The 27,286-nt window shown below is 42.5% G+C and overlaps 4 protein-coding genes across 4 annotated transcripts in view; 2 read left to right on the top strand and 2 right to left on the bottom strand.

Moving 5' to 3' along the window:
- Positions 1-12,396, bottom strand: part of megf6b (multiple EGF-like-domains 6b) — a 58,375-nt gene extending 45,979 nt beyond the window's left edge. Inside the window, exons 1-4 of the mRNA XM_069678823.1 lie at positions 12,305-12,396; positions 10,861-10,995; positions 9,944-10,053; positions 365-469 (exon numbers count right to left, since the gene is read on the bottom strand). Of these exons, the coding sequence (XP_069534924.1) occupies positions 365-469; positions 9,944-10,053; positions 10,861-10,995; positions 12,305-12,396 (442 nt within the window). The remainder of the gene's footprint in view (positions 1-364; positions 470-9,943; positions 10,054-10,860; positions 10,996-12,304) is intronic.
- Positions 12,397-14,893: 2,497 nt separating this feature from the next.
- On the top strand, positions 14,894-18,957 carry akr7a3 (aldo-keto reductase family 7, member A3 (aflatoxin aldehyde reductase)). The gene is made up of 7 exons (XM_069677772.1): positions 14,894-15,192; positions 16,593-16,780; positions 16,869-16,973; positions 17,259-17,355; positions 17,668-17,767; positions 17,863-17,992; positions 18,549-18,957. Exons 1-7 carry the CDS (start codon positions 14,898-14,900, stop codon positions 18,708-18,710), a joined length of 1,077 nt encoding a protein of 358 aa, XP_069533873.1. The 5' UTR covers positions 14,894-14,897; the 3' UTR covers positions 18,711-18,957.
- On the bottom strand, positions 18,642-21,923 carry mrto4 (MRT4 homolog, ribosome maturation factor). Its single transcript, XM_069677773.1, has 8 exons — positions 21,837-21,923; positions 21,529-21,587; positions 21,320-21,423; positions 20,135-20,216; positions 19,983-20,050; positions 19,742-19,893; positions 19,580-19,656; positions 18,642-19,476 (listed from the first exon to the last, which is right to left on the bottom strand). Exons 1-8 carry the CDS (start codon positions 21,862-21,864, stop codon positions 19,333-19,335), a joined length of 714 nt encoding a protein of 237 aa, XP_069533874.1. The 5' UTR covers positions 21,865-21,923; the 3' UTR covers positions 18,642-19,332.
- Positions 21,924-23,489: 1,566 nt separating this feature from the next.
- The window catches only part of iffo2b (intermediate filament family orphan 2b), a 33,903-nt gene continuing 30,106 nt past the window's right edge, over positions 23,490-27,286 (top strand). The window contains exon 1 of the mRNA XM_069677771.1: positions 23,490-24,294. Within this exon, the coding sequence (XP_069533872.1) occupies positions 23,819-24,294 (476 nt within the window). The 5' untranslated portion in view covers positions 23,490-23,818. The remainder of the gene's footprint in view (positions 24,295-27,286) is intronic.

Below are 27,286 nucleotides of genomic sequence, written 5' to 3'. Positions count from 1 at the left end.
GGTGTTATCAGAAAAACAACAGAATCCTCCGCTGTTTTACTTCAACAGCTCAAGTTCAACAATGGAGTTGCTGATAAAATACTTTGGCTGCTGGCGATGGAGCCAACTGCTGATGAGAGGAGATTCTCATTCATTCACTCGTGGAGAAAGGGGATCACTGAAACAAAGCTCAGCGGGGAAGATGAACAAAATAGATCCAAATTGTGGGTTTTAGCAAAGAGCCAAGACAGTGTTTTTAATAAACGGCAATCTCCCATCAGTTTAAATCGGCCTGCGGAGAGTTTGTACGATTTATTCTTTTACTTTAACTACTTTTGAAATCACAGACTTGCTACAGAACTACAGTGTGGATGTCTGTACTCACCGTACTGGCAGCTGGGTCCGTTGAACCCTGCAGGACAGTCGCAGAGCTGCGTGGATCCCACCCGACACTGGCCCCCGTTGAAGCACACGCCGTAGCTGCACACCGCTGCACGTGTGGACAGACGGGGTCATAGGAAAAGAGAGAGACAGATAACAAAACACAGTGAGTGGAGCAGCACCTGGCTGTTGTCATGACTTGTCAACATCTGCAGTTTCAAACGCCGACCTCCTTCTATCAAAGCCTTATCACCGGCCTGTTCACTCCTGACTAAAGAGGAACCTTGATTCGCCTCCGTTCACACCAACCAATGTCGGAGGAATCCACAGCTGAGCGAACAGGCAGGTTTCTGGCCAAGTGGAGAATTGTCTTTAAAATGAGTGGCAGCAACAGCTTGAATGAAGAGAGAAGAGGGCCTCTTTCCTGCACAGTTTGAGTCCTGGGTATAACTTTGATTGATTAACTGAGCTTTGATCATTGTCAAAAGCAAGTAATCATGCAGATGTGCGCAGGTGAGTGGTAGGATAAAATCAGAGAGCCACAGGGCGAGCGTGGCTCATCCATCTCTCCGAGACAGCGGCCCTGTGACCATAAATCCCCGTTAGTCAAACCCATGAAATTTAAAGAATCCAGGACGCATAAACAGCGAGTGCCACCAGGTAGCCTCGAACATGTGAATCCACCATCACATTCCTTACACTCACATTAATCATGACAGTCCTTCGCCTCAAACTGTGCGAGTAGAGTACATGTGTGCTGGAGTCTCCTGCGTGTGTGCTTATCTGATCCCGTGCAGTCAGACACAGCTGTTTGAGCCAGGCCTGTAGTTGTTTGCACTCTCCCGAGCAGAGTACAGTGCTTAGCGATGATTGATATCTATCATTGCTCTCCCCGACCAGCAACATGTGGACGCTGGGAGTGAAAAACACACAGTCTAGCAAACCATGAGAGGAATTTAGATGCCAGTCCTTCCCTCAGAGAATTGTGTAGAAACTATGAGAGCCGGTTTAAATGTGCGTCTTTTGCCAGATCTGCATTTTTCAGTCCTTCTAATCCAACTACAGGCGGCATGACCGATCATCACACCCGGCGCTATTGTTTCTGATGATATTTACCCGCCATATATGGTCATAGTGATGGTATCAATGTTCCAGCTCAAACAGACACCACACCAATATTTTCAAGTGTCATATATGTTTGTGCTGTTTATGTTTTTAGGGTGCTTTCACACCTGACAGTTTCGGTCGTTTGGACAGGTGAGAACATGCATTCGTACTCTGGTGTGGACCGAACCGGGTCTGCCAGAAAAGACGGGACTCGGTCCGTTTCCATATGAACCACAGTCCGGTTCGATTCAGGTGAGAACATAATCATACTCATGTAAGGACCTAATATAGGAAGCAAACCAAAAAACTGTGCATTGTGGGTAGGGCTGCACAATATGACCATATACAGTATATCGTCAAAATATGAAAATGTCTATCGTATGTGTTTTTCTCTATTGTCTCTATCGTGATGTCACAAAACCAGCAGCTGAACTGCTTTTTGCTCAACTGCTCAATTTTTACGTCATTTTGACAACGCTCCCTCGACCAAACCATAGAGTGAGGTGCTGTTTATTAACATGGACATTAATGTGCAGAAAAGGATCATCCAAAAATAGGCTTTACCATGTGGTTATTTCATATAGACTAATTATTTGTTAAATTAGCAGAAAACACGATATATCATGATATATATCGTTATCAAGATATGAAAAATCCTACATCGTGATACAGGATTTTGGCTCGCCCAGCCCTAATTGTGGGATTTTGACGGTTGCAGAGACAGCCACGCAGCCAGGCAGTAGGATGAGTAGAGGATGAATGTGGGGGAACGACGAGGTGACGGCTCTGAGAGAAATATGGGATATTGTGGGAACGCACAACAATATGGAGAAACTGTTCAGGTACAAACTAAAGGAGAGTGGAACTGATCGAACTTTGGAACAATGTCGGGACAGCAATACATTAAAGTCTGCGATCATGTGGAGTGATTAAGGAGTGTGCTCTCCCTCTTTGTTTATGTCAGTAATTTCCCATGTGGCAATTCTGACCAATCAGAAAGCAGTCTCCTCGCGCATCAAAACCTTTGGTGCGCTGGTAAAAGCTGCCGTGTGAACACAAACCAAACTGGAAAATGCAACATTGCAACAATCTGGTCTTTGATTCGGATCAAACAAACTGACTTTAGGTGTTACGCCTCGCTTGCTCTTATAGGCCAATTAACGTACACAGTGAACTGAACAGGACTGCTATAAATAAAGCTCCTGAAGCCTGTATTTGAGTTAATTATGATCGTTACAGTCATTTATCCAGAACAACAATGATAAACATTTGCTGGTTGTATCGTATGATTTGATACGATTGGCTGCTTTCTCTGTTTAAAGGACCATTGGTCAGACCAAATGAAAAATCGTGTTTATAAATCACATGTTTGACAGATTGACCGGTTGTTTAAGAAATGGTAGGTGCATCCCACAAGAAGCTGAGAGGAGATCTGCAGTCTGACTTTATCTGTGTCATCACAGTAGCGGGGAATTACATCTAATTTCCAGATAAAAGAGAAAAACACGAAGAAGTAATCTCCACTAATCACAGATGATCCGCAATAATTTCATCCATGTCGATTTCACAGGGCTCAGACTAAACATCCGCCTGTCGTCTGGCTCCTTCCGCTGACACCTGCTCAACAGTTGGACCATCCAGTGAGTCCACAACAAATAACCCACACAGTGAACATGCCAGACCGTGTGCACACGCAACAGACATCAAACTGTTCCTCTCTTGACATCTCTTTAGAAGAAAAAAAACAGACATTGTAAAACACAGGCGCGTTCTTGTGCTCCGTGCTTAATCTTGCCCAAACTGTGGAGCCACTGAAATCGTACTCCAACAGGAAGACTGTCTCACCGCTGCTAATCTGCACATGATGACTTCCAGTTCCTCAAGACTGAGTGGCTACACGAGCTATGGACACACAAGTAGTTCGACATATAGTTACATAGCTATAGTGATTATCTAATGTGAGGGGATTTAGAGGTGGTGGCAGCTAAAGACGACAGATCAGTGTAAAAGTTTGATGCACTGTTTAAAATAGCTCCAAATTCTTCAGGACAATTATATCACCACCAGCTGTGAGAGATCAAATTAATGACACATTCCTAAATGGTGGTCAAAATGTTTCAAATTAACTAAATTACCAGCAACAAAGTAAAAGGTCAGATGTGTCTCAGAGTCACTTCGGGTAAGCGACAACAAGGAGAAGGTACATTCCCCCTCCTGAGACGTGAGACACTCAGGATTGTTGGCAGCAGACCAGGGCATATTTGGGCCGCCCCCGTCCTGAGCCCCGAACGCTGCTTAATCTTCCCTGAAATAATTCTTTAATGTGGCATGCAGCGTCGCATAAAACTCACTCTCATCTGTCTCCGTGAAAGCCTCCACTCTATTACAAAGACACCTTCACTGAGAGGATTAGCAGCTTCCACAAAAAGAAGAGGCAGAACGAGCAGGGGTCAGCGACTCGCGCCGAGGAGCTGAAGCAGGTGTCAGCCTTACAGCTTGTGAAGGGGATGACCACATCGACACAGAGGCAGCCCTGTGTTTGTTTAGGCTCCGTCACCCCCAGAGTGCGACCCCGAGGGAGACCACATTTAGGGGAGTTCACAGACACAAAGGCCCGCGCTCCGGGCTCCGTTTGGTGCCATAATTGGTACGCGCGGCACTGAGCACTGTATTTTTGAGGCTACAAATCATGTTTTGCTATGCAGAGGAATGTGTCATTTCAGAGGAAAAACCAGGGCAAGCTGTGTGAGGTGATCTCTGACAGGTTTCTTTGAAAGACGTTAAATAGCATTTGAACTAGACACTAAGTCAGTTTGTCAAAGCAGGAACAATAATAAGCAACAAATGTCTTGGTATGCAAGACAGTACAGTATCTGGGTCACTCTCTGCACCCTGAATCAAACCGTCTACTGATTATATGTGAGAGAGAAGTAGTCCAAATATTTGGACATTTATTCACATCAGGAAAAGTAAACACAATCAAACACCTTCTCTGATGTGACATGGTCAGTATTTGTCCCACTTCTGTGTCCGTTTCCTCTCTTTTCCTCACTCCAATGCAACAGGTATGTCGACAAGACATGCTGACAGTGTGCAGTCCAACAGGAAACATACATGGAGTGTAACACAAAACTCAATGCACACGTTTTTTCGGCCCAGGCTAGCTGAACAAATCGTGATTGCCTGGCATCGTCCTACATCACCGACGATTCCAGAGTTGATTGGAACTAAAACCTGCGTTATAGTACTGAACACCATTTTAATGTTTATGTGTAATCACCTTATACCTAAAGTTAACCATATCTTACTTTACAAGCATAAAAATGTGATTCTGCTGACGTCTGTCTTAAAGTGGTAATCTCGAAGATCTTAGTTTCGTTCTCTTTGGCGATAAACTGTAATTGCGCTCCACCTTGGCATGGTTACGCCGATCGTAACTCTTGATTTTCCTCGCTGACAGTCGCTTTCCTTTTTAGACTGTTTGCCTTCATCTGAGCGTCGAGTTTGTTTCTTTTTCTTTGGATTTTCACTTATTGTTGAAGTTGTATCTGTAGTCATCGATCTTTTCTTTGTTTGTTCAGCCATAGTAGATTACTGTTTACTCGCAACACTTGCAGAGACCAGAAAACTGCCGCTTAGCTCCGCCTACCCTCTCTGGCAGACCAACCACTGCTGGGTGATGGAAAACTGGGCGCCGCTCGTGATTGGACACTCAGTCCATAATACTGCAAATGCAAAGGCTTTCATCAGTGGGCCATAGGCTCAATCACCATTGTGTTACCTCGTTTAGTGATAGATAGTGACCTGATCAGACAGAGCGCGTTTTGCAGGCTGTAAAACGTGAGGCACACCGCACTGCCTTTTTTGTTGAAGCCTACGGTTAAAAAAAAGAGAGCAGCTCGCTGCGCCTTTTTTTTCTACTGTTGTTAAGGCAACCACCGAATCATTAGCTGTCATTAACCTTACCGTTATATTGTAAACTGACAGAAGACCCGCCTCCCCTTTCAAATGATTGGACAGTCAGAAAAAACGGCAATGACATTGAAGTTTTTTCAACTCGAGGCGCTCAGAGCGTTTCCTCAAAAACACACAGAGCGGAAAAATGCAAGGCACTCTGCAACGCAAAATCAGCGCGCAAAAAGCGTGTGTCCCTCTCATTGGAAACAATGACAAAAAGCTGCCCCCAGCTGCTGAAACGCGTTCTGTCTGATCGGGCCCTTAACAGACATTTATTTAAATTAAAATCTTCAAGGTAATTACTTTAATTAATTCACCTAAACTATTCAACTCGTGCCTTTATCTGGCATGGACGCCATTAAACGAACAGGAAGAGACTGGCGTTGGCTCCTTCCAAAATAGTTCAGCAGCAGTTCAACCACATTTAAAAACATTTACTTGAAAAAAAGAACAAGTTTAGACTTTGATTAAAGTTGGTTGGCCAAACTACTTTCCACACTGCCGCAGTCACCATCCCTCAGCAAACCCACATCTGAAAGTGGACGTCAACGTCATGTGATGACTCGAGGTCTTCGTCGAGCCAAGTGTAATTCTACAATCAGCTCCAATAACATTTTCTCCAGCTAGCACCAAACAGACCCCAAGTTGTTGATAGTAAACTCGTGTTTGCTCGCATAGTTGACAGAAGTCCCAAAAACTTCAAAAATATGGTAGCTTGTGTTTGTTTCAAAGATTCTGCCTTACTGCTGCTACTCAGATCAAACAGCGTCCGTCAGTGAAACCAGAGGCGGTACGTGATGAACCAAACAATCTAAGTTACACCACTGTTTTGGTGTAAAATGCACCGTGTTATGTCTCAGTCTGTTGATTTCTGTTTCTCTGTATGCGTCTGGGCCTGAGTCTATTTGTGTTCAGTTACGCACAGTGCCGTCCCCATGACCGCGGACATGGCTGTCGCTGACTTCCATGACAGAAACACACACACACAGACCACCCATGGATCGACAGAGGAGCATTTCCTCTTTTTTCGGGCTTCTGCAGCTACCTTCCCCGGCCTGCTCCCACCACAAAAGGAGGCCAGTTCCCATTCAGCAGCTAACGAGGACGACAAACTGGAGGAGCCATTGTCCCTGCTGCTCAGCGCCGTCACAAAGCTTATTGTCGCTGTCAATCAACATAACTGCTCGTTTCCACTAACTAACCTCAGCCAGCGTCCGTCCTCACCCCGCTTGTGGCTGGCCGCTGGGGTTAAAGAAGGTTTGACTCATTGATTGAGTGGTGCTCTTAATGTTAAGTGGAGGAAGTCGCCATCATAAAGTCAAGAGCTCTTCACCTTCATGGGGAACCAGATCCAGAGTCATGGAGCCAGTTGGAGTCTTTACAAAGCACACAAAAGTCACCTTGGATGCACTTTGGGGCTTTGTCTCCACACGACAACTGGCTGACTTTTAGCAGACAAAAACCATTAGATGTGTTGTAAAAACTTTGAATAGATGTGGCACTAAGAAAAATAATCTTTAACTATTTTTATTATTATTAAATCACTATCTATCGCCGAATGAGGTAACACAATAGTGACTGAGCCTATGACCCACTGATGAAAGCCTTTGCATTTCCAGTATATAGTATTATTACAGACTGGGTTTCTGTGGCGACATTCGCGGAAAAAAATCACAAGCAGCGCCCAGTTAGTGACACATTTTCATCACCCAGCAGTGGTTGGTCTGCCAGAGAGGGTAGGCGGAGCTAAGCAGCTGCTTTTCCGGTCTCTGCAAGTGTTGCGAGTAAACAGTAATCTACTCTGGCTGAACAAACAAAGAAAAGATCGATGACTACAGATACAACTTCAACAATAAGTGAAAACCCAAAGAAACAGAAACAAATTCGACGCTCAGATGAAGCAAACAGTCTAACAAGGAAAGCGACCGTCAGCGAGGAAAATCAAGAGTTACAACCGGAGCCAACCGTGGACGTCACACACGCAACACTGTCTGGATATCTGGGAAGTGTGCTCATGCAATTACCGTTTATCACCATAGGTGCGAGATTGTAACTTTAAATTGATGAATCATTTAATCCAATTAATAGTAGCAATCTCACAGATTTCCATTTTTGTGCTCTTGAGCGCCTCCCACTGGCGATAATCTGTAATAATAAGAGCACTCTTCCTAATTTAACCAGATGTCTACGGCACACCTCAAGAGCACACCTAGAGAACAACAAGGGGCCTCTGTCTCACTCTCCACTTGTTGCTTTCTTTGTGCAAAGATGCTGGAAGTCATCAGAACTTGGAAACAAAATCACAAACATTTGCAAACCGCCTGAGTCAATGCTGGAGTGTGAATGGAAAACTCATAAACCTTCATAATGAGATGATAGCAGCCTGAAACAGAAAGATATGGCAAACGAGAGGGAGGTGGTCAAAAGAGGGGAATAAAATGTGAAAATAACCAGAACTGTTTACTGTGCTGTGGTATACTCTTTCACCAAATATGTGAGTAATTAGAATGCTGGAGAGCACAACAACCGAGGCTATTCAGTGCAAGACTGCGAGGAGACGTCAACATCTGTACAATGCACGGAAAGAGAGGAGGAGAAGAAACACAGGTGAAGTGAAAGAAACTGGCAGCCCCTTCCCGGCCGCTTTGTGTGCTGTGTCTACAACATGATTAGAGCCTCCATTCCGCTCAACTACCTCACAATAACCACAAATCATTAGCCTAATTACCCGACACTGACATTTTATTAGGGAACACACACACAGAGAGAGAGGGACACAACAAGAGAGAGAAAGAAACCTCAGAAGTGCCAGACACTAAATCTCGATCTCAGCACAAAGCATTCCCATCTCCACAATCTCCCCGTCTTTCGGGGGTTTTCGGAGGATTTGCTAAAGCTGTACATTTCGCAAAGCAGATTTTTTCTTTTGGATGTCAGAGGTGCTGTTGAAAACAGCCCCGCAGATTGCATTGTGCTGACTGAGGTACAGTACAGATAGCGCATAGCAAAGTGCGCAGGGGTGAGAGAGGGAGGATTGTGGTGTGAGCTTCCTTTTATCCTGGTTCAATGGCTCGGAGAATAGGGTGATTAGTTTGTCCCATCTCAAAGCGCTGCCACGTCTTTGGTTACAGAGATAAAAGCTCTGCCTCGCGTCGAAGAGAGCAGCCATTGTCACGCGAAAAAGAGAAACTAAAAACCCCCCCGTCTACTCAAGTGAGGGGAGACACTGGGCAGTCCTGAGGAATGTCTCTGTAAGATATTTCTCTATGAGCGCTCTGCAATGAGTCTGGTTTGTTTTAAAAATGACAGTGTAATGCTTCCTTGTATAATTTAATACTGTAACCTTTTCCCGGGAGACAAAGGGCTCTTTGAAGAGAGCGGGGATGCCATAATAAGACACCGATGACAGCCACATCCAGGACATCTTCTCCTCATCCCAGCCACTTCATCAGCGGGCTGTCCCACAGAGCACTGGGCCTGTACTGGGACTTTTGAGGGCTTGTTCCAGGTAAGGAACAAATACTAAGTAAGTGGGAACTGTCTCGAGGACAGGGGACAAACTGTTTACAGGAAGGCTTTGCCAAGGGTCTCTCTAAGGTATGCAGGCTATGCGATCTGGATCACTGGCTGTAAAATCCCATCAAAGGAGGCTTCTTGGTCTCAGCGGTGTGAAGCTAAGCTTATCCACAAGGAGATGAGCTGCTGGCAGCCCCACTGTGACCAACAGAACTACTTTTCCATACATGGACCTGAGGTTTGGAAATATAGGAGGGGGATTCATGGTTTGTTTCTCTTCTTTTTGTGCGCGTCAGCAGGTGGTCCCCCCCAACATGAGCTGATGGGTATTGTTTTGGGGGCCTTGGCTGTGAGTAGTTGGGGTAAACACTTAAAGGGCTTGTCTACTTTAATATCCGTAATGTAATCCTCTGACCTGCACTGCCACTGCCATGTCACACCTCTGACGGAGAGGAGTGGCATGACTGTATGGAGGAGAGCCAAGATTTAAACATGGGACCAAAGCGAGACTGGGAATGTGGACGTTGGGAGCTTTAACTTCAAAGGACAAAACAAGCAGGGTAAAAGCTGACTGGCTGTCTGTCATAAACTAGAGCCAAGATGGGAATTGTTTTTCCCTGAGTGTAGAACAAGATACAAAGATGCAAATCTCTTCTGAGGAGCGAATGTCAACACTTAGACTCTTTCAACACTTAAGATCCGCATCTGCTGGAGCTGTGGACATGGCACTGACAGATAACATCTGCTGAGGGCTCTGGATGGGCAAAGCACCTCTTGACCCTTTTGACCTTTTACTGAAAACCTTTCATTCAGAGGTCTGTGCCAAGGGCGAGGTGATGTTTGAAGGAAACTTCCTCCTGCTGAGTCATGAAAGACGTATTCCCTTTAAGTAAACATACCTACCCACGTTAACAAGAATGTCACACTCAGAAAAAGGTCAATGTTATTTTTATACTTTTAAGGGATAGAAAAAGGAGACATCTGGATTGTTAAGGATACTTACGATACAGACAACCCGCCTCTCCGTTGAGTTGAGACCAGCCGGGGCAACACTTGTACACAGTCTGATAATCCTGTCTGTACACTTGTCTGTACGCTGTGTAGTACGCCGTCCTGATGACACAACAAGCATTAAGAGAGAAAGAAAATTTCAATCAGACGTGTTAAAGAGGCAGAAGTGAAAACAAACATAAACATAGGGATTATCTGACAATATCTGAAACATATAATTATGGATTTTTAATGTGGTTGGAAAAGATTAGGAAAAACAAACAACTCCCAGCCCTTTACGTAACATCCACTATAATGTTCAGCAAACATTTTCCCAGACTTCTAAAGGTGCTGTTTTAAAGTGACTTCAGAGAACGCTGCCTATCCCTGTACTTTGGGACCCCTCTCATTGTGGAAACACGTTTTGTTTACAGCGAGTAATTGTGGCCTTGGCTGCCTTCAAAGCAGCCTTCTGATTTTGTAACGCGGTGAAAAACGCAGGGAGAAAGCTAGCATGAGCACGGGCAGTGAGAAACTGACTCACAAGAGACGGGCTAAAATGTTAGCATTAGACTTGTCCTTCAAAGGAATGTTGGCTGCAGTGACGCCTGTGTAAGAGGGGCTACACCTTGCACTTAAAGGTGTACGATAGGTTCAAAGCTGTGATTAAAGAGAAAGATAGAGGGAAGAGATGAAGAGGAAAGATGAGATCAGGGAGTTACATCTCATCCTGTTTGGGGGTTAAATAAAGGATCATGCCCTCTCTGATAAATTCTTCGCCTGCATGACTCAAAGAGTAAACACAAAAACCATTAATTAATGCTTCCCTCCAGCCAGAGCTCGAGCACGACATCCCCTGCAGGTGAACGTGGGAGTGTTTGCACAAGGACACAGTCAGACATTTGGACTACAAATAGGTGCATTACTCACCTCCTCTCGTACCCCATGCACCACGACTGTCCCACACAGCCTTGCTTCCACACTTTAACCATGCGTGTGAAGGCCTGCACACACGGCTGCCTCTGGGCTACCAGCGTCACCTCCCTCTCCACGCACACATTAGGCCTGGAACGAGAACAGTGGTAAAAATGCTTAACGTGTCAAGATGTTCCGCAGTGTTTCTACGGATGGCAGCGGGGCAACTTTATTGGTGCTGTGAGAGAAGCTGCAGCAGCGATAGATTAAGCTTGAAGAAGGCGTTTAGTTGTTAACTGTGAGGGCTGCTTATGATTGTCGGCTTTTGGGGTTTTTTAAAGACTTAAGGGGAATTCCTTAAATATCACCTATGTGAACGCTTAGCTGCAAAGCACAAGATTCTACCTGTAGGTCAACCTGAACTCAGCTTTCAATCTGCCTTTTGAAGTGAAGGATGGGCAAAAACATGGCAAGGATTTTTGATTCTATTTATATCATCTCCTCCAATTTTAACATGCCAAACAAACAAACAAGAAATCATAACCAGACAAGACCAAAATGTCTTAGATTTGAGCCACGTTTGCGGGAAAACAAAAGCACATGATGAATGGTTACCACTTCCCTTTCAAATATTTTCTAAATAAATGAATTCAACATAAAAATTCCCGACTTTTCCACACAATTCAGATGAAAAAGTGACACATTTTCGCTGGACAAACTGTGGATCGTGCATGTTTTCACTTGTATGAGACTGATGGGAGACAGTTAAAATGCTCCCACTCCCTCAGGTCAAATACAGTAAGCCTTCAGCTGTGATGTTTTTGTCCCTCTTGCACAAAGTCTGTCTGGGTTCACAGGCACTGATGTCTTCTCACCATGTGCTGCTGATCTCTTTGGTAACTCTCCAAGGACAAGCAGGCAGGCAAGACAGACAGGGAGGCTCGGCATGCGGAGATCAGCAGGAATCTTAAAGACAACTTCCAGCTGCTCGTCTCATAAACAATAGTAATCACTATCACCTCCAGCTGTACACATTATTTCATATGAGGGAGCTTATTGTCAGCGACAGGTAACAGCAGAGAGTCTTCTCTCACATCATTTATTATGTTAAGGTTTGAAATACCTGCTATCATTGTCTGGCTCTTCACTTTTAGGGGCTTAAAATAAAACAGCTCTGACAGACTTAGGAATGCAGCGCAGACTATCCACATAATTATGCAGATTACAGTCATACCTTGCAGAGGACAAAAACAGCAAAGACACTTGATAGATCTGTCATCCATCTACTAAAAAACTGCACAGGTTTTAGCCTGTGTTTGAGTCTTTTACACAATATTATTCACGTGCAGGTGGACTGGCAGTGTTAGGGAAAACAAGAGTAAAGTTAAACGTCCCTAAAGAAAAAATAAATATGTTAAAGTGTCTATAAAATACAAAACACAAGAAAAGGGTTACTCACATATAAGGCTGGAGGTTGTTGGGGGTGCCATAACGCAACGCATTAGTCTCTTTGATAAATATTAGGAGAAAAGAAAGAATAACTAGATCCATGTTTCTTCTTCTTGGATTAGAGATTGAAAAAAATGAGAATTACTCGGACACTCATTCATGAGTAGCCATAACTCTGAAGTTTATCCGTCAAAACATATATATTAAAAAAAGCTAATATAAAAAATAAATCCGGTCAACTGGGGAGAAAGTTAAAACGCGCGCAGAGGATCTTCCGCGTGGATGTGGTCAGCTCTTTCCAAAAACGTTCCAGCCATCACACGCGCTGTGTTTTCTCGCTTCAAACCGGCGTGTGACACTATGACTGAAAAACTGCGGCTCACCTCCGCTTCCTCCTCACTGCAGATGTTAGACTGACGGGCAGAGACTCGCGGAGGCTGAGCGCTTTCTGAACTCCCTCCATTGACTTGTTAATGATGGCAGAGAGGGGTGTTTGGGGAGGGGAGGATGGAAAGGGTGCCGTTTATTATTCAGAGCTTCAGGAGCTTCTGAAACACTCTTAAGACACCCTGCAGTCTGCAAAGTGCACTCACAAACAGACCTCCAGAAGTTGTTTTTTTTAAAACTTCTCGTCTTTTTACGGTATATTACGGTAATTTGATATTATATGTTTAAAAATAGAACTTCCCGGCAAGTAACGCTGACGGAGGCTGTGCTCATTCATGTGCAACCAGGCGATGTATTTTTTTTTTTTTTACACAGAGACTTTTTATAGGCAGATATTTAATTCCTCCACTTGCATGGCGTTTATCTAGTTCACTGGGCGCGTATTGATGGAAACAACGCGCGTGAAGTTGAGCAAAAGGCGCACATACATGCGCGCGCATGGAGCCATTACGCAAAACAGAGCATCTGCAAGAGGGAAGACATCTAGAAAAACTCAGTGATATACTACTAAACGTGGAGCAAAAGAGGATGTTTGGGGTTAAATTCGGGGGGTCTGCAGCAGCAGCCAGTGGTCACTCTGCGGGGCAAACAGCTGATGGTGCGGTCAAAGGGTCAGCCGCAAGGACGGACTACTGCTGCTCTCTAAACAAAGCTTTCATTGCCCGCATGTGTGTTCATGACCCCAAAGAGACCCGGGTCACCGCTGTCCGTGCAACCTCCGAGGTTACCCGCCATACAGCATGTTGCTCTCATTAGATCAGGGGCTCTCAGACATGTCAGGGCTTCATTTACCGTGTGTGTTACCAAAGTGGGGACATAAAACAAGACATCCTCAAGCATGACTTTGTCTTTTATAATCTGCAACAACAAAAGTGAGTCATAGTTAGACTCATCAGATCTGTTTATGCTGCCGTCTGCCCCCCATAAAAACACATCCATGACCATATTCACCTGTTTGGGAGCCCCAGGGCAGAAATCTGCTGATGCCTCCTCCCTTTTCGGTCCATTGTTTTCTAGCTATCAAGTGCAGTGCACATGGCAGCCTCATTATATGCCCAGAGACCAGTACTAAGAAAAAAAGTTTTACACTTGTTATGGTACAATACACAATAGCAAAATGTTATATCTGATGCCCCATCTATTTCCACCTCAGATTGTGGTGCCCTTTGCAGTTGGGGTTCAAATCAGTCCCCACAAAGTAATGTGATGATATGTTCACATTTAAAAAGATATGTTGTCCCTAGAGGTAACAATATTGTTGTAGCTGAAATATTGACTGCATCAGTTGTTGATCACCTGAGGCTCCTAGAGGACAGTAGAAGTAAACCAAGGCATTGAAAAAGTTATTAAAATGGAATTAAAAAGATTGGGAATCAGTGCAACTATGAGAAGTTGTTGGGTTTAATTTGTTTGGCAAAATGCCATACTATAACAATATAAACTGCCTTATGCAGGGGCCCTAATCACAATCTGATAGTGCTTTATACTGTTAGTATTTCAGTCAATATTATAGTTTCAGAATTTTGTGTTGAATCAAATTATTAAACTAAATAACATTAAGTATTAGCGGTAGTAGCAGCAACAATTTTGCTTTAGTAACAACATAAGGGACCCAAAGCTTATTTTTGGCCTGGGGCCCATTGCTGGTTAACTAGTCCGTTAAAAACGAATGGTTTCTTAGTTCTGACTATCAATTATCATGTTTAAGCTATAATTGTATTAACCTATACGTATAAATAACATTGCTTAAAATCATTTTTCATAATCATTACAACTGACGCCTGTCGCTGGACTGAGAAACAGGAGATACCTAATGAGTAGCTTCTGACATGGATGGTTATTTGCTGACACCTTGTGGCTAAAAGTCTGAACTACTTGCTACATTTGGTATGACAAGTGCTCTACAGATGGTACAACGAAAAGATTTCATCAAATATTAACATACCATCTCTAAAACAACAGGAAGTGGTCAAAGAGAACGACCTTTGGACTACCTCAACTACAGCCTAACAAAGAGGTCAAATAGCTGCTCTTCAGATATAATGACAATATAGCCCATGCTCCGTTTTAAACCGGTTAAGTAACTTTACCACACTCCCTAACTACTACTTACAACACGACCTTTGCCCTTCGCATGCTCACTGCTGTACTTTAGCATGCAGTGGGTAATAACAGGAGGAGTGTGCACACTTAGACGGAGTCACATTATTAAAGACGTGCTCGTACATTTGCCGAGGTTTGTTGCTCGTCGAAACATGTCGTCGTCTGCAGCTAAACGGCCGGTTTCCTTACTGGGAACCATGGCGTTTGGTGGGCGAGCTGACGCCGAGCAGAGCCTGGAGATGGTGAAGACTTTCCTGGGCAGGGGGCACAACAAAGTGGACACAGCCTTCATGTACGCGGGTGGAAAGTCAGAGGTTGTCATTGGGGGCATGAATCTTCCAAAAACAGGTAAATTAGAAGCACACATATTCGTAGAGACCACACACACTGGACTCTCTACTTGGGCTGACGTAACCTAAGTTTTTAAAATGAAGTATCAGAGCTGTTACTCGTGACAACGTACCTGCAGCTGGCAGCAGCTTGGAATCATGGGAACAAAAATGGTTCACCCCCCTGTAACATTTCTTAAAGCTCCTGTGAGTCGTTTTTATCTGGGTAATAAACAGGCTGCAGTTAATTCTGATGCCTTTATAATACCTACAAAAGCAACCCAGACAATCAGCAACAAGATTGATTATGTCTATATAGTTATTTTTAATGCCTGAAACCGGGGTGGGGGGTAGGTGTCAGACAAAGCGATTAACACGCTGCCTTTGTTTACATTTCCCAGGGCAAAAATGTAAAATTAGTGATACATGTGACTGTTTAAGAAAGCAGGATGAGATTTTTTGTTAAAAACTACTACTTAAGCATGTACAGGACAAAATCAGCAAAGAGATAAGAGGTACAGGTTTGTCCTCAGGGGGCGCCAAAAGCAACACAAACCGAAAGTTCCTCACTGGAGCTTTAAATATGCACAATATCAAATCAGTCAAAGACAATTAAAAAGTAAGAATATTTGCATTCCAAGCTAAACCAATTAAATGTAGCTTGATTACAGAGCTACAGAGTTGCTAGCAGAATTAAAGGGTTTTGTCTTGAAAAGATTCTGCTAGCTATTACCATAATATTACACCTACAGATTGGGGTACCAGACTTAACAGGTATAGCCTACTAATTGTCATATTTAGGTGCTTTAATCTGTCATGAGTTTTTCATCTTGACTTCATAGCATTGGTCTCTCTCTCTGTTTTGATTAACAAATGCAGAAAAGCAGACTAGCAGAGGCTGCAATATTCTCACAGGTGTAGCACAGAAGGCTGGACATTGTGTAAATGCGTTCTCTATAAGCTTATCCATGGCTATTCATTCTAACGGTTTTGTTTGCCAGCCTTAAATAAGGGCCCTGTATAGGTATCAGTCCACTACCATACATTATTTGTGGATCAGGACATGAGGAATATTGACACAAGTAAAAACACTAAAGCTTAATATAGGCTGGCAAAGACCGTATAAAAATAAGTACAGGGATATAAATGGGAAGCCTTGGGAACAAGCGTATCATTCATGTACTTTTATGATGATCATTATCATAATTTGTTCAGACTAAAGAACCTTCATCATTCTAGAAGTTATTTAGTTTCAGGTTTGTGTCGCTTATCTGATGTTTCCTCAGAACATTTAGATCATTTTTATAAGATGACTTTGTGTCTTAGTTCCAATTTTATGCAAAAAAAACCCAAATAGTTCTCTCTGCTGAAATCATCCTGTAAATGATATAACTTTGACCTCATTTTTTTATGTAACAGTAAGTTTAGCCACCAAAGCCAACCCCTGGGATGGAAAGACGCTGAAGCCAGAGAGTGTGCGCTCTCAGCTGGAAACCTCCCTTCAGAGGCTGCAGACGGATAGTGTGGACCTTTTCTACCTCCATGCACCTGACCACGAAAACCCCATTCAGGACACACTTAGAGCCTGCAATGATCTCCATAAAGAGGTAAAAAGAACATATCGATCCTATAATGTTGAGATATTATCTGCTTATTCATTAGAACTATGCTTTAACACTAAAATATCACCTCCAGGGAAAATTCAAGGAGTTTGGCCTGTCAAACTATGCATCATGGGAAGTTGCTGAAATTGTGTGCATCTGCAGACACAACAACTGGATCGCTCCAACTGTGTATCAGGTATTTTGGCATATTTTAAAACAATCGTTTACAATCAATTTAGCGGTTAGAGGCTACGTGTTGCAGTGGCCATTATTTTCTTAATAACAACTGCATAGTTGGACTTCATGGGCTGGAAATGCTTGCGTTCAAAGTGAGCTGATATTTTATGCACCTGGTAATCTAGAATAGCTGTAGCTTTTGGTACAGAAAGAAAAGATGGTGAAGAGAAACTTTCTTTAATTGTAAGTTACTTAATTAAAAAGATCTCTGTGCCAATGTTGTACTCTTCTACTCTTCTCACAGGGAATGTATAATGCCACCACGAGACAGGTAGAGACAGAGTTGCTGCCATGTCTGAGAAACTACGGGATGAAGTTCTACGCATACAATCCTCTAGCAGGTTCAGTATATGTTTGTTCTGTGGTGCGTCTTGCAGTCAGTTACACACATGCATGCCCCCCTCAGAATAAATCATAATGTATTTAATGTCTAATGTCTTTGCAGGTTGCAACATAAACCTGCTTAGCATCAGTGTGTTGGCATACTGACATTAGCATTTACAGTGGTGAAATACCATTGTGCCTGCGTTCAGCCTCAGAGTCGCTACCATGGCTGTAGACCCTTAGTTTCAGGTTTGCCAGTGTTGGGGATAATAATAAAAACTTAAAATGATAAATGTATCCTGAATTTAGACCAAACTCCTCCTCTGCAGGTGGCCTTCTGACCGGAAAATACCATTACGAAGACAAAGATGGTTCCAAGCCTGCAGGACGATTCTTTGGCAACAGCTGGGCCGCAGCATATCAAGACAGGTGAGCGAGTGACCATTTGCTTTTTGACATTTTTTCAGTATGAAATTTTTTTTTTGCAAGACTGAAAAATAATTGTGTCTGTACTTCTGTGTCAGATACTGGAAGGTGAGTCATTTCCAGGCCATAGATTTGGTTATAAAGGCCTTGGAGACAGCGTACGGCTCAGAGAAACCCACCATGACGTCTGCTGCTATGCGCTGGATGTATCACCACTCCAAACTGAAGGTACAAGGAGAGCTGCAGTGACACGAGATTATGTTTAGACATCATCATGGGGGATTACACAATACTAGATCAGATCATTAGAGATGCAAAAATTTGGGTGAAGTGTTTTATCTCTCTGAACACAATATCTTATATTTGTATGAATTTACTTGACAGAAGTTTATTCTGCCCAGGCACCAAATTTCAGAGAAGTCTTCACTCTAAGCCTAAAATGTGATGTGGAAGGAGGCTTCAACTAAAAGTGCTTTAATCATTCTGTAGTCTTAAAAAGTTTAAGCACTTAAATCTTAATTTTTTTTAGTGCTGCATGTTTTGATAACTAGCCCTGCAACAAACAATTATTGTATTTCTTCAAACCAAAATCTTAACTGTTACCATCTGAAGTTGCCTGGTCAGTTCTATATGTAACCTCAGCTCTTCAAGTCAAAGGCTGAATTAATGGTAGCTGGTTAAAGATGTTGGATTAATCAAACTGTCAACAGCTTGAAATAAAATGCATGTTTAATTTAAACAGTATTATTTTTCCTTTTGACCACTAAGTTGTCTGATTTTCCAGGGTGATCTTGGTGATGGAGTCATCATCGGCATGTCAACTATGGAGCAACTTCAGCAAAACTTGGCTGCTGCAGAGGAGGGTCCTCTGGATGAGAGAGTGGTCGCCGCCTTCCATGAGGCCTGGAATCTCGTAGCCCACGAGTGTCCAAACTACTTCCGCTGAAAACTCCCCCAAACAGTCCAATCAGACATCATCTAGGTTTATAGGTCTGCTAAATCTTGACTTAAGTATTTCCTGAAATCACACTTGAATTTTTTTCCCTCAGTTTTTATGAACAGATCAATTGGAGACCATTACGTTTTGAATAAAAGCACTTCATTGGTGATGTATAAATGTACAAATGAAACAAAATTATTTTTTCCGGGAAAATAACCTTTTCTGCCTTAATTAAACTAATAAAACTCATTTTCACAAATCAAACTTTTTTCTACAAACAGAATGCAGCAAACTGGTTGGTTCAACACACAAAAGTGTGCTTGTTTGTTTAAATGCAAAATACTTTCATGCAGCACAAAAGTTTCTCATTATTTTGAGAAATCTTGACAATACAAGTGGCCTCAGCATCTTTACACAAACATCATGAAGTCTCCTGACTCCAGTGTTAACTGAACACATTTAGTCCGAACCTTAAACTGAAACACGGATAAAGTAAAGAGAAAACAAACTCCAGGGGCAGCACTGGCGGTCAGGGTGAATGGTTTCAGTATCAATGTCCCTCTGCTGTTGAAGGTTGGCAAAAATGACTTAAAAACTATCTTTACAAGCTCCCGGCCTTGCAGATGTTTCACTCTGCATCATCATCGTCGTCTTCTTCGTTATCCTGCATAGGCTCTTCCTCTCCAGCACAGTTCTCAAACTCGCCTGTTTCTGAGTTCCACATACATTTGATCTGCACCTTGAATTCTGCCATCTCGATGCCAAAGAGTTTCTATGGAGAAAAGAAAGGAGCCATTGGAAAGGTAAGTCAAATGCAACACAGCAAAATAGGTCACAGTCAACATTTTCTGAAGGAATAAAAGTCAAGGACTCACCAGAACACGAGCCTGCTCAGGAGTGAGCACGTCTCCCTCCTTACAGACTCCGTGGTCCTTCAGCAGTGTCACCACACCTTTAAAAACGAGGCAGCCCAAAACGTTTTTAGCATGTTATATCCAACTTGTGTCTAATCCTACTTGATGATCAGGTAATCTTACCTTTCTTGAGAACAGTAGGAAGTCCTAACTGTCTCAACTGTGGCTCCATTGAGTGAGGAAACTGTTCCAGAGGTCCCTCATCAAGAGTTATGTCCATATGTGCCTGGTTTCCTGCCCGCGCATAATCCATCTCTTTGAAATGATTGAAATACCTGTACAGAGACAACACCATTCTGTCAACTGGTGAACAATATTTAGAGATTTACAGCAACAATGGTGCATCAATAGAAACCTTACTTACTCTTGTACTTCATCCTTTGTTTTGTTAGTGAACAGTACTCCCACTTCTCCTCGTAGATACTTGCTGACCTGCACATTATCAAAGGGCAATAAGTTAAAAAAAAAAAAAAAATTATGGTATTTTCTAGCTTAGAGACCATAGATCATTCCTACCTTATGCAAATTATCTTTGTATTCGTCTGTTTCTCCTTTACCCAAAGCAATCACCATGACTTTATTTTTGCCGAAGAAGAACCTGTGGAACAGAGAGGAGTCCTGTTAAATTGCTATAATCGAAGTACTCCAGTGGTTAATGTTGAAATATCATAAAGTTGGGGAAATGCACGAGACTGGCACTGCAGCTATTAGTAAATCAGTTACACAAACAAGAAAATAATTTCCAACTATTTTTGCCTGTCAATATTCAACTACAAAAAAAGTCAATCATTTCTTGATTCAAGACTCTTGAATGTAGAAATTTGCTGCTTTTCCTTGTCATTTATGTTAATCAAAAACTGTTGGTTTAAAAAAGAGGGAATCTCAAGTTGTAACATTTCCAAGCACTGAAGGATTACATGTGAAATAGGGCTGGGCAATATGACAATATATCTTTCGTGATGTCACTAATCCAGCGGCTGAACTGCTTTACTTTATTTTTACATAATTTTGACAATGTTTTACGCTCTAATCCTTGCATGTGGGAGTGAACCTGGAGCGAACCATGGACGGAGGCGCTGTTTATTAACATAGACATTAACGTGTAGAAAAGGTCTCAGGCTCAGCCCAAGTGAAAACGGAAACTCAGTACTTTTATTTGTCATGTATTTAATTCACACAGGATTACCCAGAATAGGCTTTACCATGTGGTTATTTCATATAGACTAATTATTTGTTAAATTACCAGAAAACATGATACATTGTGATATATATCATTATCGAGATATGAAAAATCATATATTGTGATATAAGATTTTGGCCACATCGCCCAGCCCTAATGTTAAATAATCATTTATACTAAAAGAAGAAAATCGCCAATATCCATAGCACTTATTCCTTCAATTCCCTTTGATACATAATTGCACATTTATTAGACCCTCCCTCCGTTACTGTTAAATGTGCAAGACTTTAACTTTGCTCCAAATAACCAACAGTAGCTGTCAGATAAAATTTGTATTCCTGATGGCATTATCTGACTAAAGAAAACAATCATCCAGAGCGACAAAATCAACATCATACAACTGTTTGTACAGGCTGCGTAGCAGTCAACATGACAACTTAACTGACCTCCAAAAAAAATCCTTGTAAACTCACAGAAATGGCCTTTTAAATTCCATAAAATGTCCTGGTTGATGTCTTTACCTGCTGTGTTTCCATGCTGTCCTGATGTCTTTCAGTTTGTTATTCCTCATATTTTCCACAGAGAATATGAACAAGTTCCTGTAGGTGTCCACACATTTCCGTAACTAAAAACAAACAAACAGGTAGATAATTTAGTATAGAAATATTCAGCTAACCCTACTTAGCATGTAGCTGTTAGCTGACATCAGCCCAGAGCAGAATACACTTACCTCCTCGATTAATTTCTGTTTTAACTCGAGTCCTTTCTTGGCTGTTTTCGTTAACGAAACTGAAAGGAAGATTGTTTTAAGGACAGTCAATTAGTTAGAAATGATTTATCAGTCAGTAGTAGCTCTTACAGCACCCAATGTAGTGTATGACAACGTTAACTGCCCCAGCGAGGAACTCCACGTTAGCTTGTTTCCTAATTTGCGTTTTTTTGTTGTTGTCCCAGACAGCTTTTACATAAGAAACCAAGTTATACATTTAACCACTACATTTGGTGTACACAATACAGTTTGAAGGTGTTTTTTCTTACTTTTCTTGTCTCTCTTTGACTTCGGCATGGTTTCCCTTCACGATGGCAGAGCAGTAGACGCACACGTGAAGTAAAAGGACCTCAGATGTTTCTGTTTGGCGAAGGTGGCCACGTGGTGCCTGACTACAAAAACAATTTACGGTTAAAAGGACTCTCAATTAAAATGTGTGTAACTAATAACGAGGTGTTGCTGATATGACATATTAATGTTAGCGTTAATTAAAACGATATTATTAATAATTGTTTTTTGTGTAATAATGCATACAAGTAAACTACCAGATTGCTAAAATGTCATTTAAAGTGAACTTAAGGCTTTAAAAGACAATAAAATGAATAACAACATTTTCTAATGTGACATGGAATTTCACTTTTTTAAGTAAAATAAAACTTTCAATAAAGCATTTTAATAGACTGGCCCGAGCAGTCGCATTAATTTTACATGTAGGCTAACAGGATCAAAATCACCTGTTTGAAGAAGATATGGAGAAGTTAACCGCTAGAGGGCCCCTAAACCAAAGCAACAGCATGCAAGTAACCTACTGTGAGCCTGACATCACTTAATGAAATCCAGCGTGTAAGACCATGTCTTAAATGCCATTCTGGATCTATCCACACACTTTCACTGTACATTAAAAGATGTTGCACAACACGTCTGTACATTTGCTAAATTATGGCTTTATTGTCCCAACACATTTGCCCCTCGTGACCTGTGAGTAACACATGGCATCACTTTCAGAGAGGTTGCATTAAGTGACATCAGAATTTATTGGCTCTGGTTTTGGAAAAAAAAACAACTTAAAACGTATCTACATGAATCATCTTTTATATTAGCCTACTCAATATTAAAATATGTGGCATCACTTTCAGAGAGGTTGCATTAAGTGACATCAGAATTTACTGGCTCTGGTGAGAAGAAAAGAAAACAAACAACAAAAAAAACTGCAGTAATAATCTATGATATTACTCAATATTAAAATATGTGTCGCAGAATAAAACAGACCAGACTAGGTTATAAAAAAGGTGACACCATGAATCAAAAATAGAAAACTACGTACAAATTTATCTTTAAAGCTTACGTAAAAAAGCACTTACCCGTGACTATATACACACAAATACATGGTACCCTAGGCCATGTGGTCATATTATGAATAAAAATACACTATGATTAAAAGCAGGTTATGATATCGTCTTTATAGAAATGTTGTAGTAGCCTATTGTTAAGATGAAAGTTCGTCTTTAAACTACAGGGCTATTTGAAGGTTAACCGCTCACCTTATGCTTAAATAATACGTTCAAATTAAGTGAAAATCCATTGTTGTTATAGACTACTTTATCCTATTAATTACGTTTATGCTTATCCCTTTACCCAAGATGTGATCCGTCTCATGGTGCGCGAGGAAAAGGGGGAGGGACGTGGGAGGGGCTGATGTGGGCGATAGTGCCGAGTTTAGCACTTTGCAACATGATCCGCGCACACCACGGAGAGGCCGGGCTCTGCGGTCCTGCATCCTGCCTTCCCATCGCACCACATGGAGACCGGATAGAGCAAAACTAACGGGGGAATGACAAAGAAAGAAGGTGGACCATCCTTCTCTGGCTTATATGAACCCGCACAGCATCAGCAGCTCCTGACAAAGCAGAGGCAGACACAGACATGAGGGTGACTGCTGGTGCTTATTGCGGTCTGCGTCAAACCTCTTTCAGAAGATAATGCCCTCGGTGCCTCCTGAAGGACTTTTCTGGGTTTATTAACAGTTTTAATGCTGCTGGGGTCCATGTCAGCATCTCGGGGAAAACATCCAGCAGGGACAGTGATGGTAACCCGGTCTCAATCACTCTCAGCATCTGCATTGTAAGGGGAAACTCGTCCTGTGGGAGTGGGATTGTGGAGGAATATGCAGAGATAGGAGGAAGAGTTTTTGTTGTTGCATCCAAACCTGACAGAGCCATAGTCGGTGTACCCGGTGTTGTTGTTTGCCATCATGAACTCCCTGTATTTCTCCGATACCCCGCCCGGGTCGGTCTGCAGCGTCCCCGCCGGGTCTGGCGCGGTGACCAGCGCCCTGCGAAATGACCTGGGCTCCAACATCCATGTCCTGAAGACCCTCAACTTGCGTTTTCGCTGCTTCCTCGCCAAAGTCCACGAACTGGAGAGGAGAAACAAACTGCTGGAGGTTCAGTTACAGAAAGCTCTGCAGAGACCGCAGCAACGCCACTTTTACACCCGGGAAGTTGCAGTGCAGACGGATGGTCCTGAGTCCAGACTGCCGGGCACCATCTGGAGTTTCACCAGCGTCCGGAGGCAAGGGGAGCGCTTTGAGACCGTGCGTGGGCCCGGGGTGACGTGGACGCACCCGGACGGAGTTGGGGTCCAGATAGACACCATTACCCCAGAACTCAGGGCTCTGTATAACGTGCTGGCCAAAGTCAAACGGGAGAGGGACGAGTACAGGAAAAAGTAAGTAAAGGCCGGTCAGCATGACTGTACTGATGTGAAACTTGTGTGTCTTTTAATGTCAGTAGTTCCTCAAAAAAGTGGCAATTTACAGCGTGTTTCACTAACTCATATATATAGAGTTGTTTAACCTTATTCACTCCTTCTAACAATATAATATATCATAACACGTTCTTACTCCCATCTCGTCACATGAGGCAGCTTGGTCTGTGGCCCAAAGCTTCAAAATATGACGAGGTACCACTCTAGCATCAGTTCGGCACGTGCGGTAAAGCTAGCTAACAGCGTCCAAAACAGACGCTACAGACGTACCTACAGCGTCATATTTTAACGAGTTGGGCCACTGACCAAGCTGTCATTATTAACGACTTGGGAGTCGGAACAGGCCTGGACATAGCTCACCTCAGTTGCAGGGGAGAAGCAAGGAATTAAGGGGCCTGAACGAAAGTTGACATGCCCCCCCTCCCTTTCTTTCTGGTCCCATCAAGCATCAAACTAGCTACACAAAAATAAGAACAAAACTGAAAATAACTACAACATAGCACTTATCGCCATAGACTATGACATAGTTACTTTAAGACTGGAATATTTAAATTATTTCTGGCAAATACTACTTTACAGTCTATACTACAGTCACCACAAGTTCAAGGGTTGAATCATTTGATGAAGAGGTAGCAGTTTATAAGCTATTATGTTGTTCCAATGTAGTGCTACATGAAATCAAGACACATAATCAATATAGCTCTCGAAGGCAAGCCTGTTTTAAACACATTAAATTGATCACTTTAGAGCTGGAAATAGACAGAAAGAAAACCATTTTTCTAATGGCTAATCTTTTCAGTCATTATCAAAACTAAAAGGTCAAAAGATCTGTTTCCAGGTTCTCAAATTTGATGATGAACTGCTTTTATCTCTGGTTGATGTCACTGTTAACTAAATATCATCAGGTTTCAGTCAAAACAAGACATTTGAAGATGTTAACTTGGGCAGTTTTTGACATTTTATTGAGTAAACTATTAATCAATTAGTCAGGAGGATGATCAGCACATTGCACATTATCAGAATAGTCTGAGTTGGCTGAGACTCAGATCTGTTATCAAGCCGCTGTTTTCATAGAACACGTTGTGCCTTTAACTTGACAGTGTGACTCTCTTCTCACCATATGGGTGTGATCATCAAATGTCTCCATATGCTCATCTGACAGTAGTGGAGACATATTTCAGTTATCGAGTTACACTTGAGGTAGTATTTCACATGGAGGATGTCAGAGCTGAGAGTGTGCCTGACGTTTTAGTTACACTGAGACGTGAACTGAATTGACTGCGCCGTTTCCCACACGCTTGGGAGGAAATTCTTTTGAATGTCTCAGTGTCCACCAATTGTTCTACTTCTTTAGTCACATCAATTATATTTCCTTGAGGGCTCATTGATGCGTCCCCGGCTGACCCACGTCACTGTTGGCCGGCTTGGCTGACTGCTGGGGGGAGGCTTTGCCAAGCAGCCGCCGGCTTCTGTTTGCTGCTATGATTCAAGCAGAGAGGCATTTTAACAGGCCTCTGTCTGCTCGCTGAGGTCGGCTATGACGAACGCCTCCATCCCAGTGAGTGCACTGACTCAGTGACACAGAATGTGTGTCCTCTCCCACTTCTCTGGGAAACTTCATATCCTGCCCAGTCATTCCCTGTAACACCAGCACATCCTTTTTTGTGCATTTCTGCTCCAGAAGATGAATGTCAGAGACTGGGACGGCAGCCAAACTAAAAACTGCTGCAGCTGAGGCCCAAATTCTTGACTCTCCATTAGCAGAAATGGTAGCACTTTCTTTTAAACCTCATTAAAATAGCCATCTTGGTTTCTGTTATATAAGGAATGTGGTTAGCATATTGCATAAAGCTACTTTCCTTTTCATATTTACTCAGGAAACAAGCCTTTGTATCAGGGCTCTGGGGCAGTTGCTTAACACTTTTGTAAGATATTGTTCACTGTTTTTACATTTTTTAGGGGTTTTTAATGTTTACATTTCAAACATGTCCTTTTTATTCTTTACAACCCTAAAAAGTGAAGAACAAGACACATTTCTCGCCTCTTTTTATTGCCCAATAATCATTATCAATCTCTTCCCTCTCACGTTCCTTCTGCGCTCTAAGCTCAGTAATTGCATCACCGTTGAGTTCCCTGCCCAGTTGTTTTCTCTCCGTCTCCACATCTAAATCCTCTTTACTACAGTCACGTTTCACCGTTCAATGCCCTTGCCCAATCCTGCCAATGCCTTTTCTGTTTTGAGCTTTTTGTGTTAGGCCATTCCTTCGTCCTTCGCTCCACCCCTCTACAGCTCCTCCACCCGTCTGTCTGCTGCTCCTGTCTGTGTCACACAGTCTGCTTTGTAAGGCATCCTCGAATCCCCCCCTAAATGCTCCCACCATGTCCTGGTGATTTATTAAAGCTTCACCAGAGTGGACACACACACAGAGATATATGGCCAGCTGCTCCCTTTCTGATGCGGCCACTTGCATTTATACCACATAGTTCTTGTTTGTTTACTTCGCTGCTTTCGGATCAAGAGACCGTTTTCTGAGCCCGAGGCTAAATGGTGTGATCAACAGCGTTTGTAGCAACACCTCTTTTGTAGGTGTGTTTGGAAGTTCAAAGGCTTGAATAGATGAAAAGATAATAGGAAAATATTTGCCAGGACACCGAAGCTGTACAATACTGTAGATGATACAGTACAGGATTGAAATATGCTCATAAGTGGAGGCTCATACAGTGATGATATGTAATCACATTTTTAACCTTTTGACCCCTGATTGTCCTCATGGACTTCCCGTTAAGTGGCTTTAAAGTAAAAACAATACACTGTTATGAACAACTGCAGTGTAAACAAGCATAATTTTGCTTTAAAGTAATAATTGCAAAGATTTTCATTTAGATAAATGTCTGTTAAGTCACTATCTATCGCCGAATGAGGTAACACAATGGTGATTGAGCCTACGGCCCA

This window comes from Semicossyphus pulcher, unplaced genomic scaffold (genome assembly GCF_022749685.1).
Source record: "Semicossyphus pulcher isolate SPU_LCO1_2020_fin unplaced genomic scaffold, fSemPul1.0.p SCAF_3, whole genome shotgun sequence".
NCBI lineage: Eukaryota > Metazoa > Chordata > Actinopteri > Labriformes > Labridae > Semicossyphus > Semicossyphus pulcher.
Note: the sequence above shows the minus strand (reverse complement) of the source record. Positions and strands in the feature narration are given on the sequence as shown.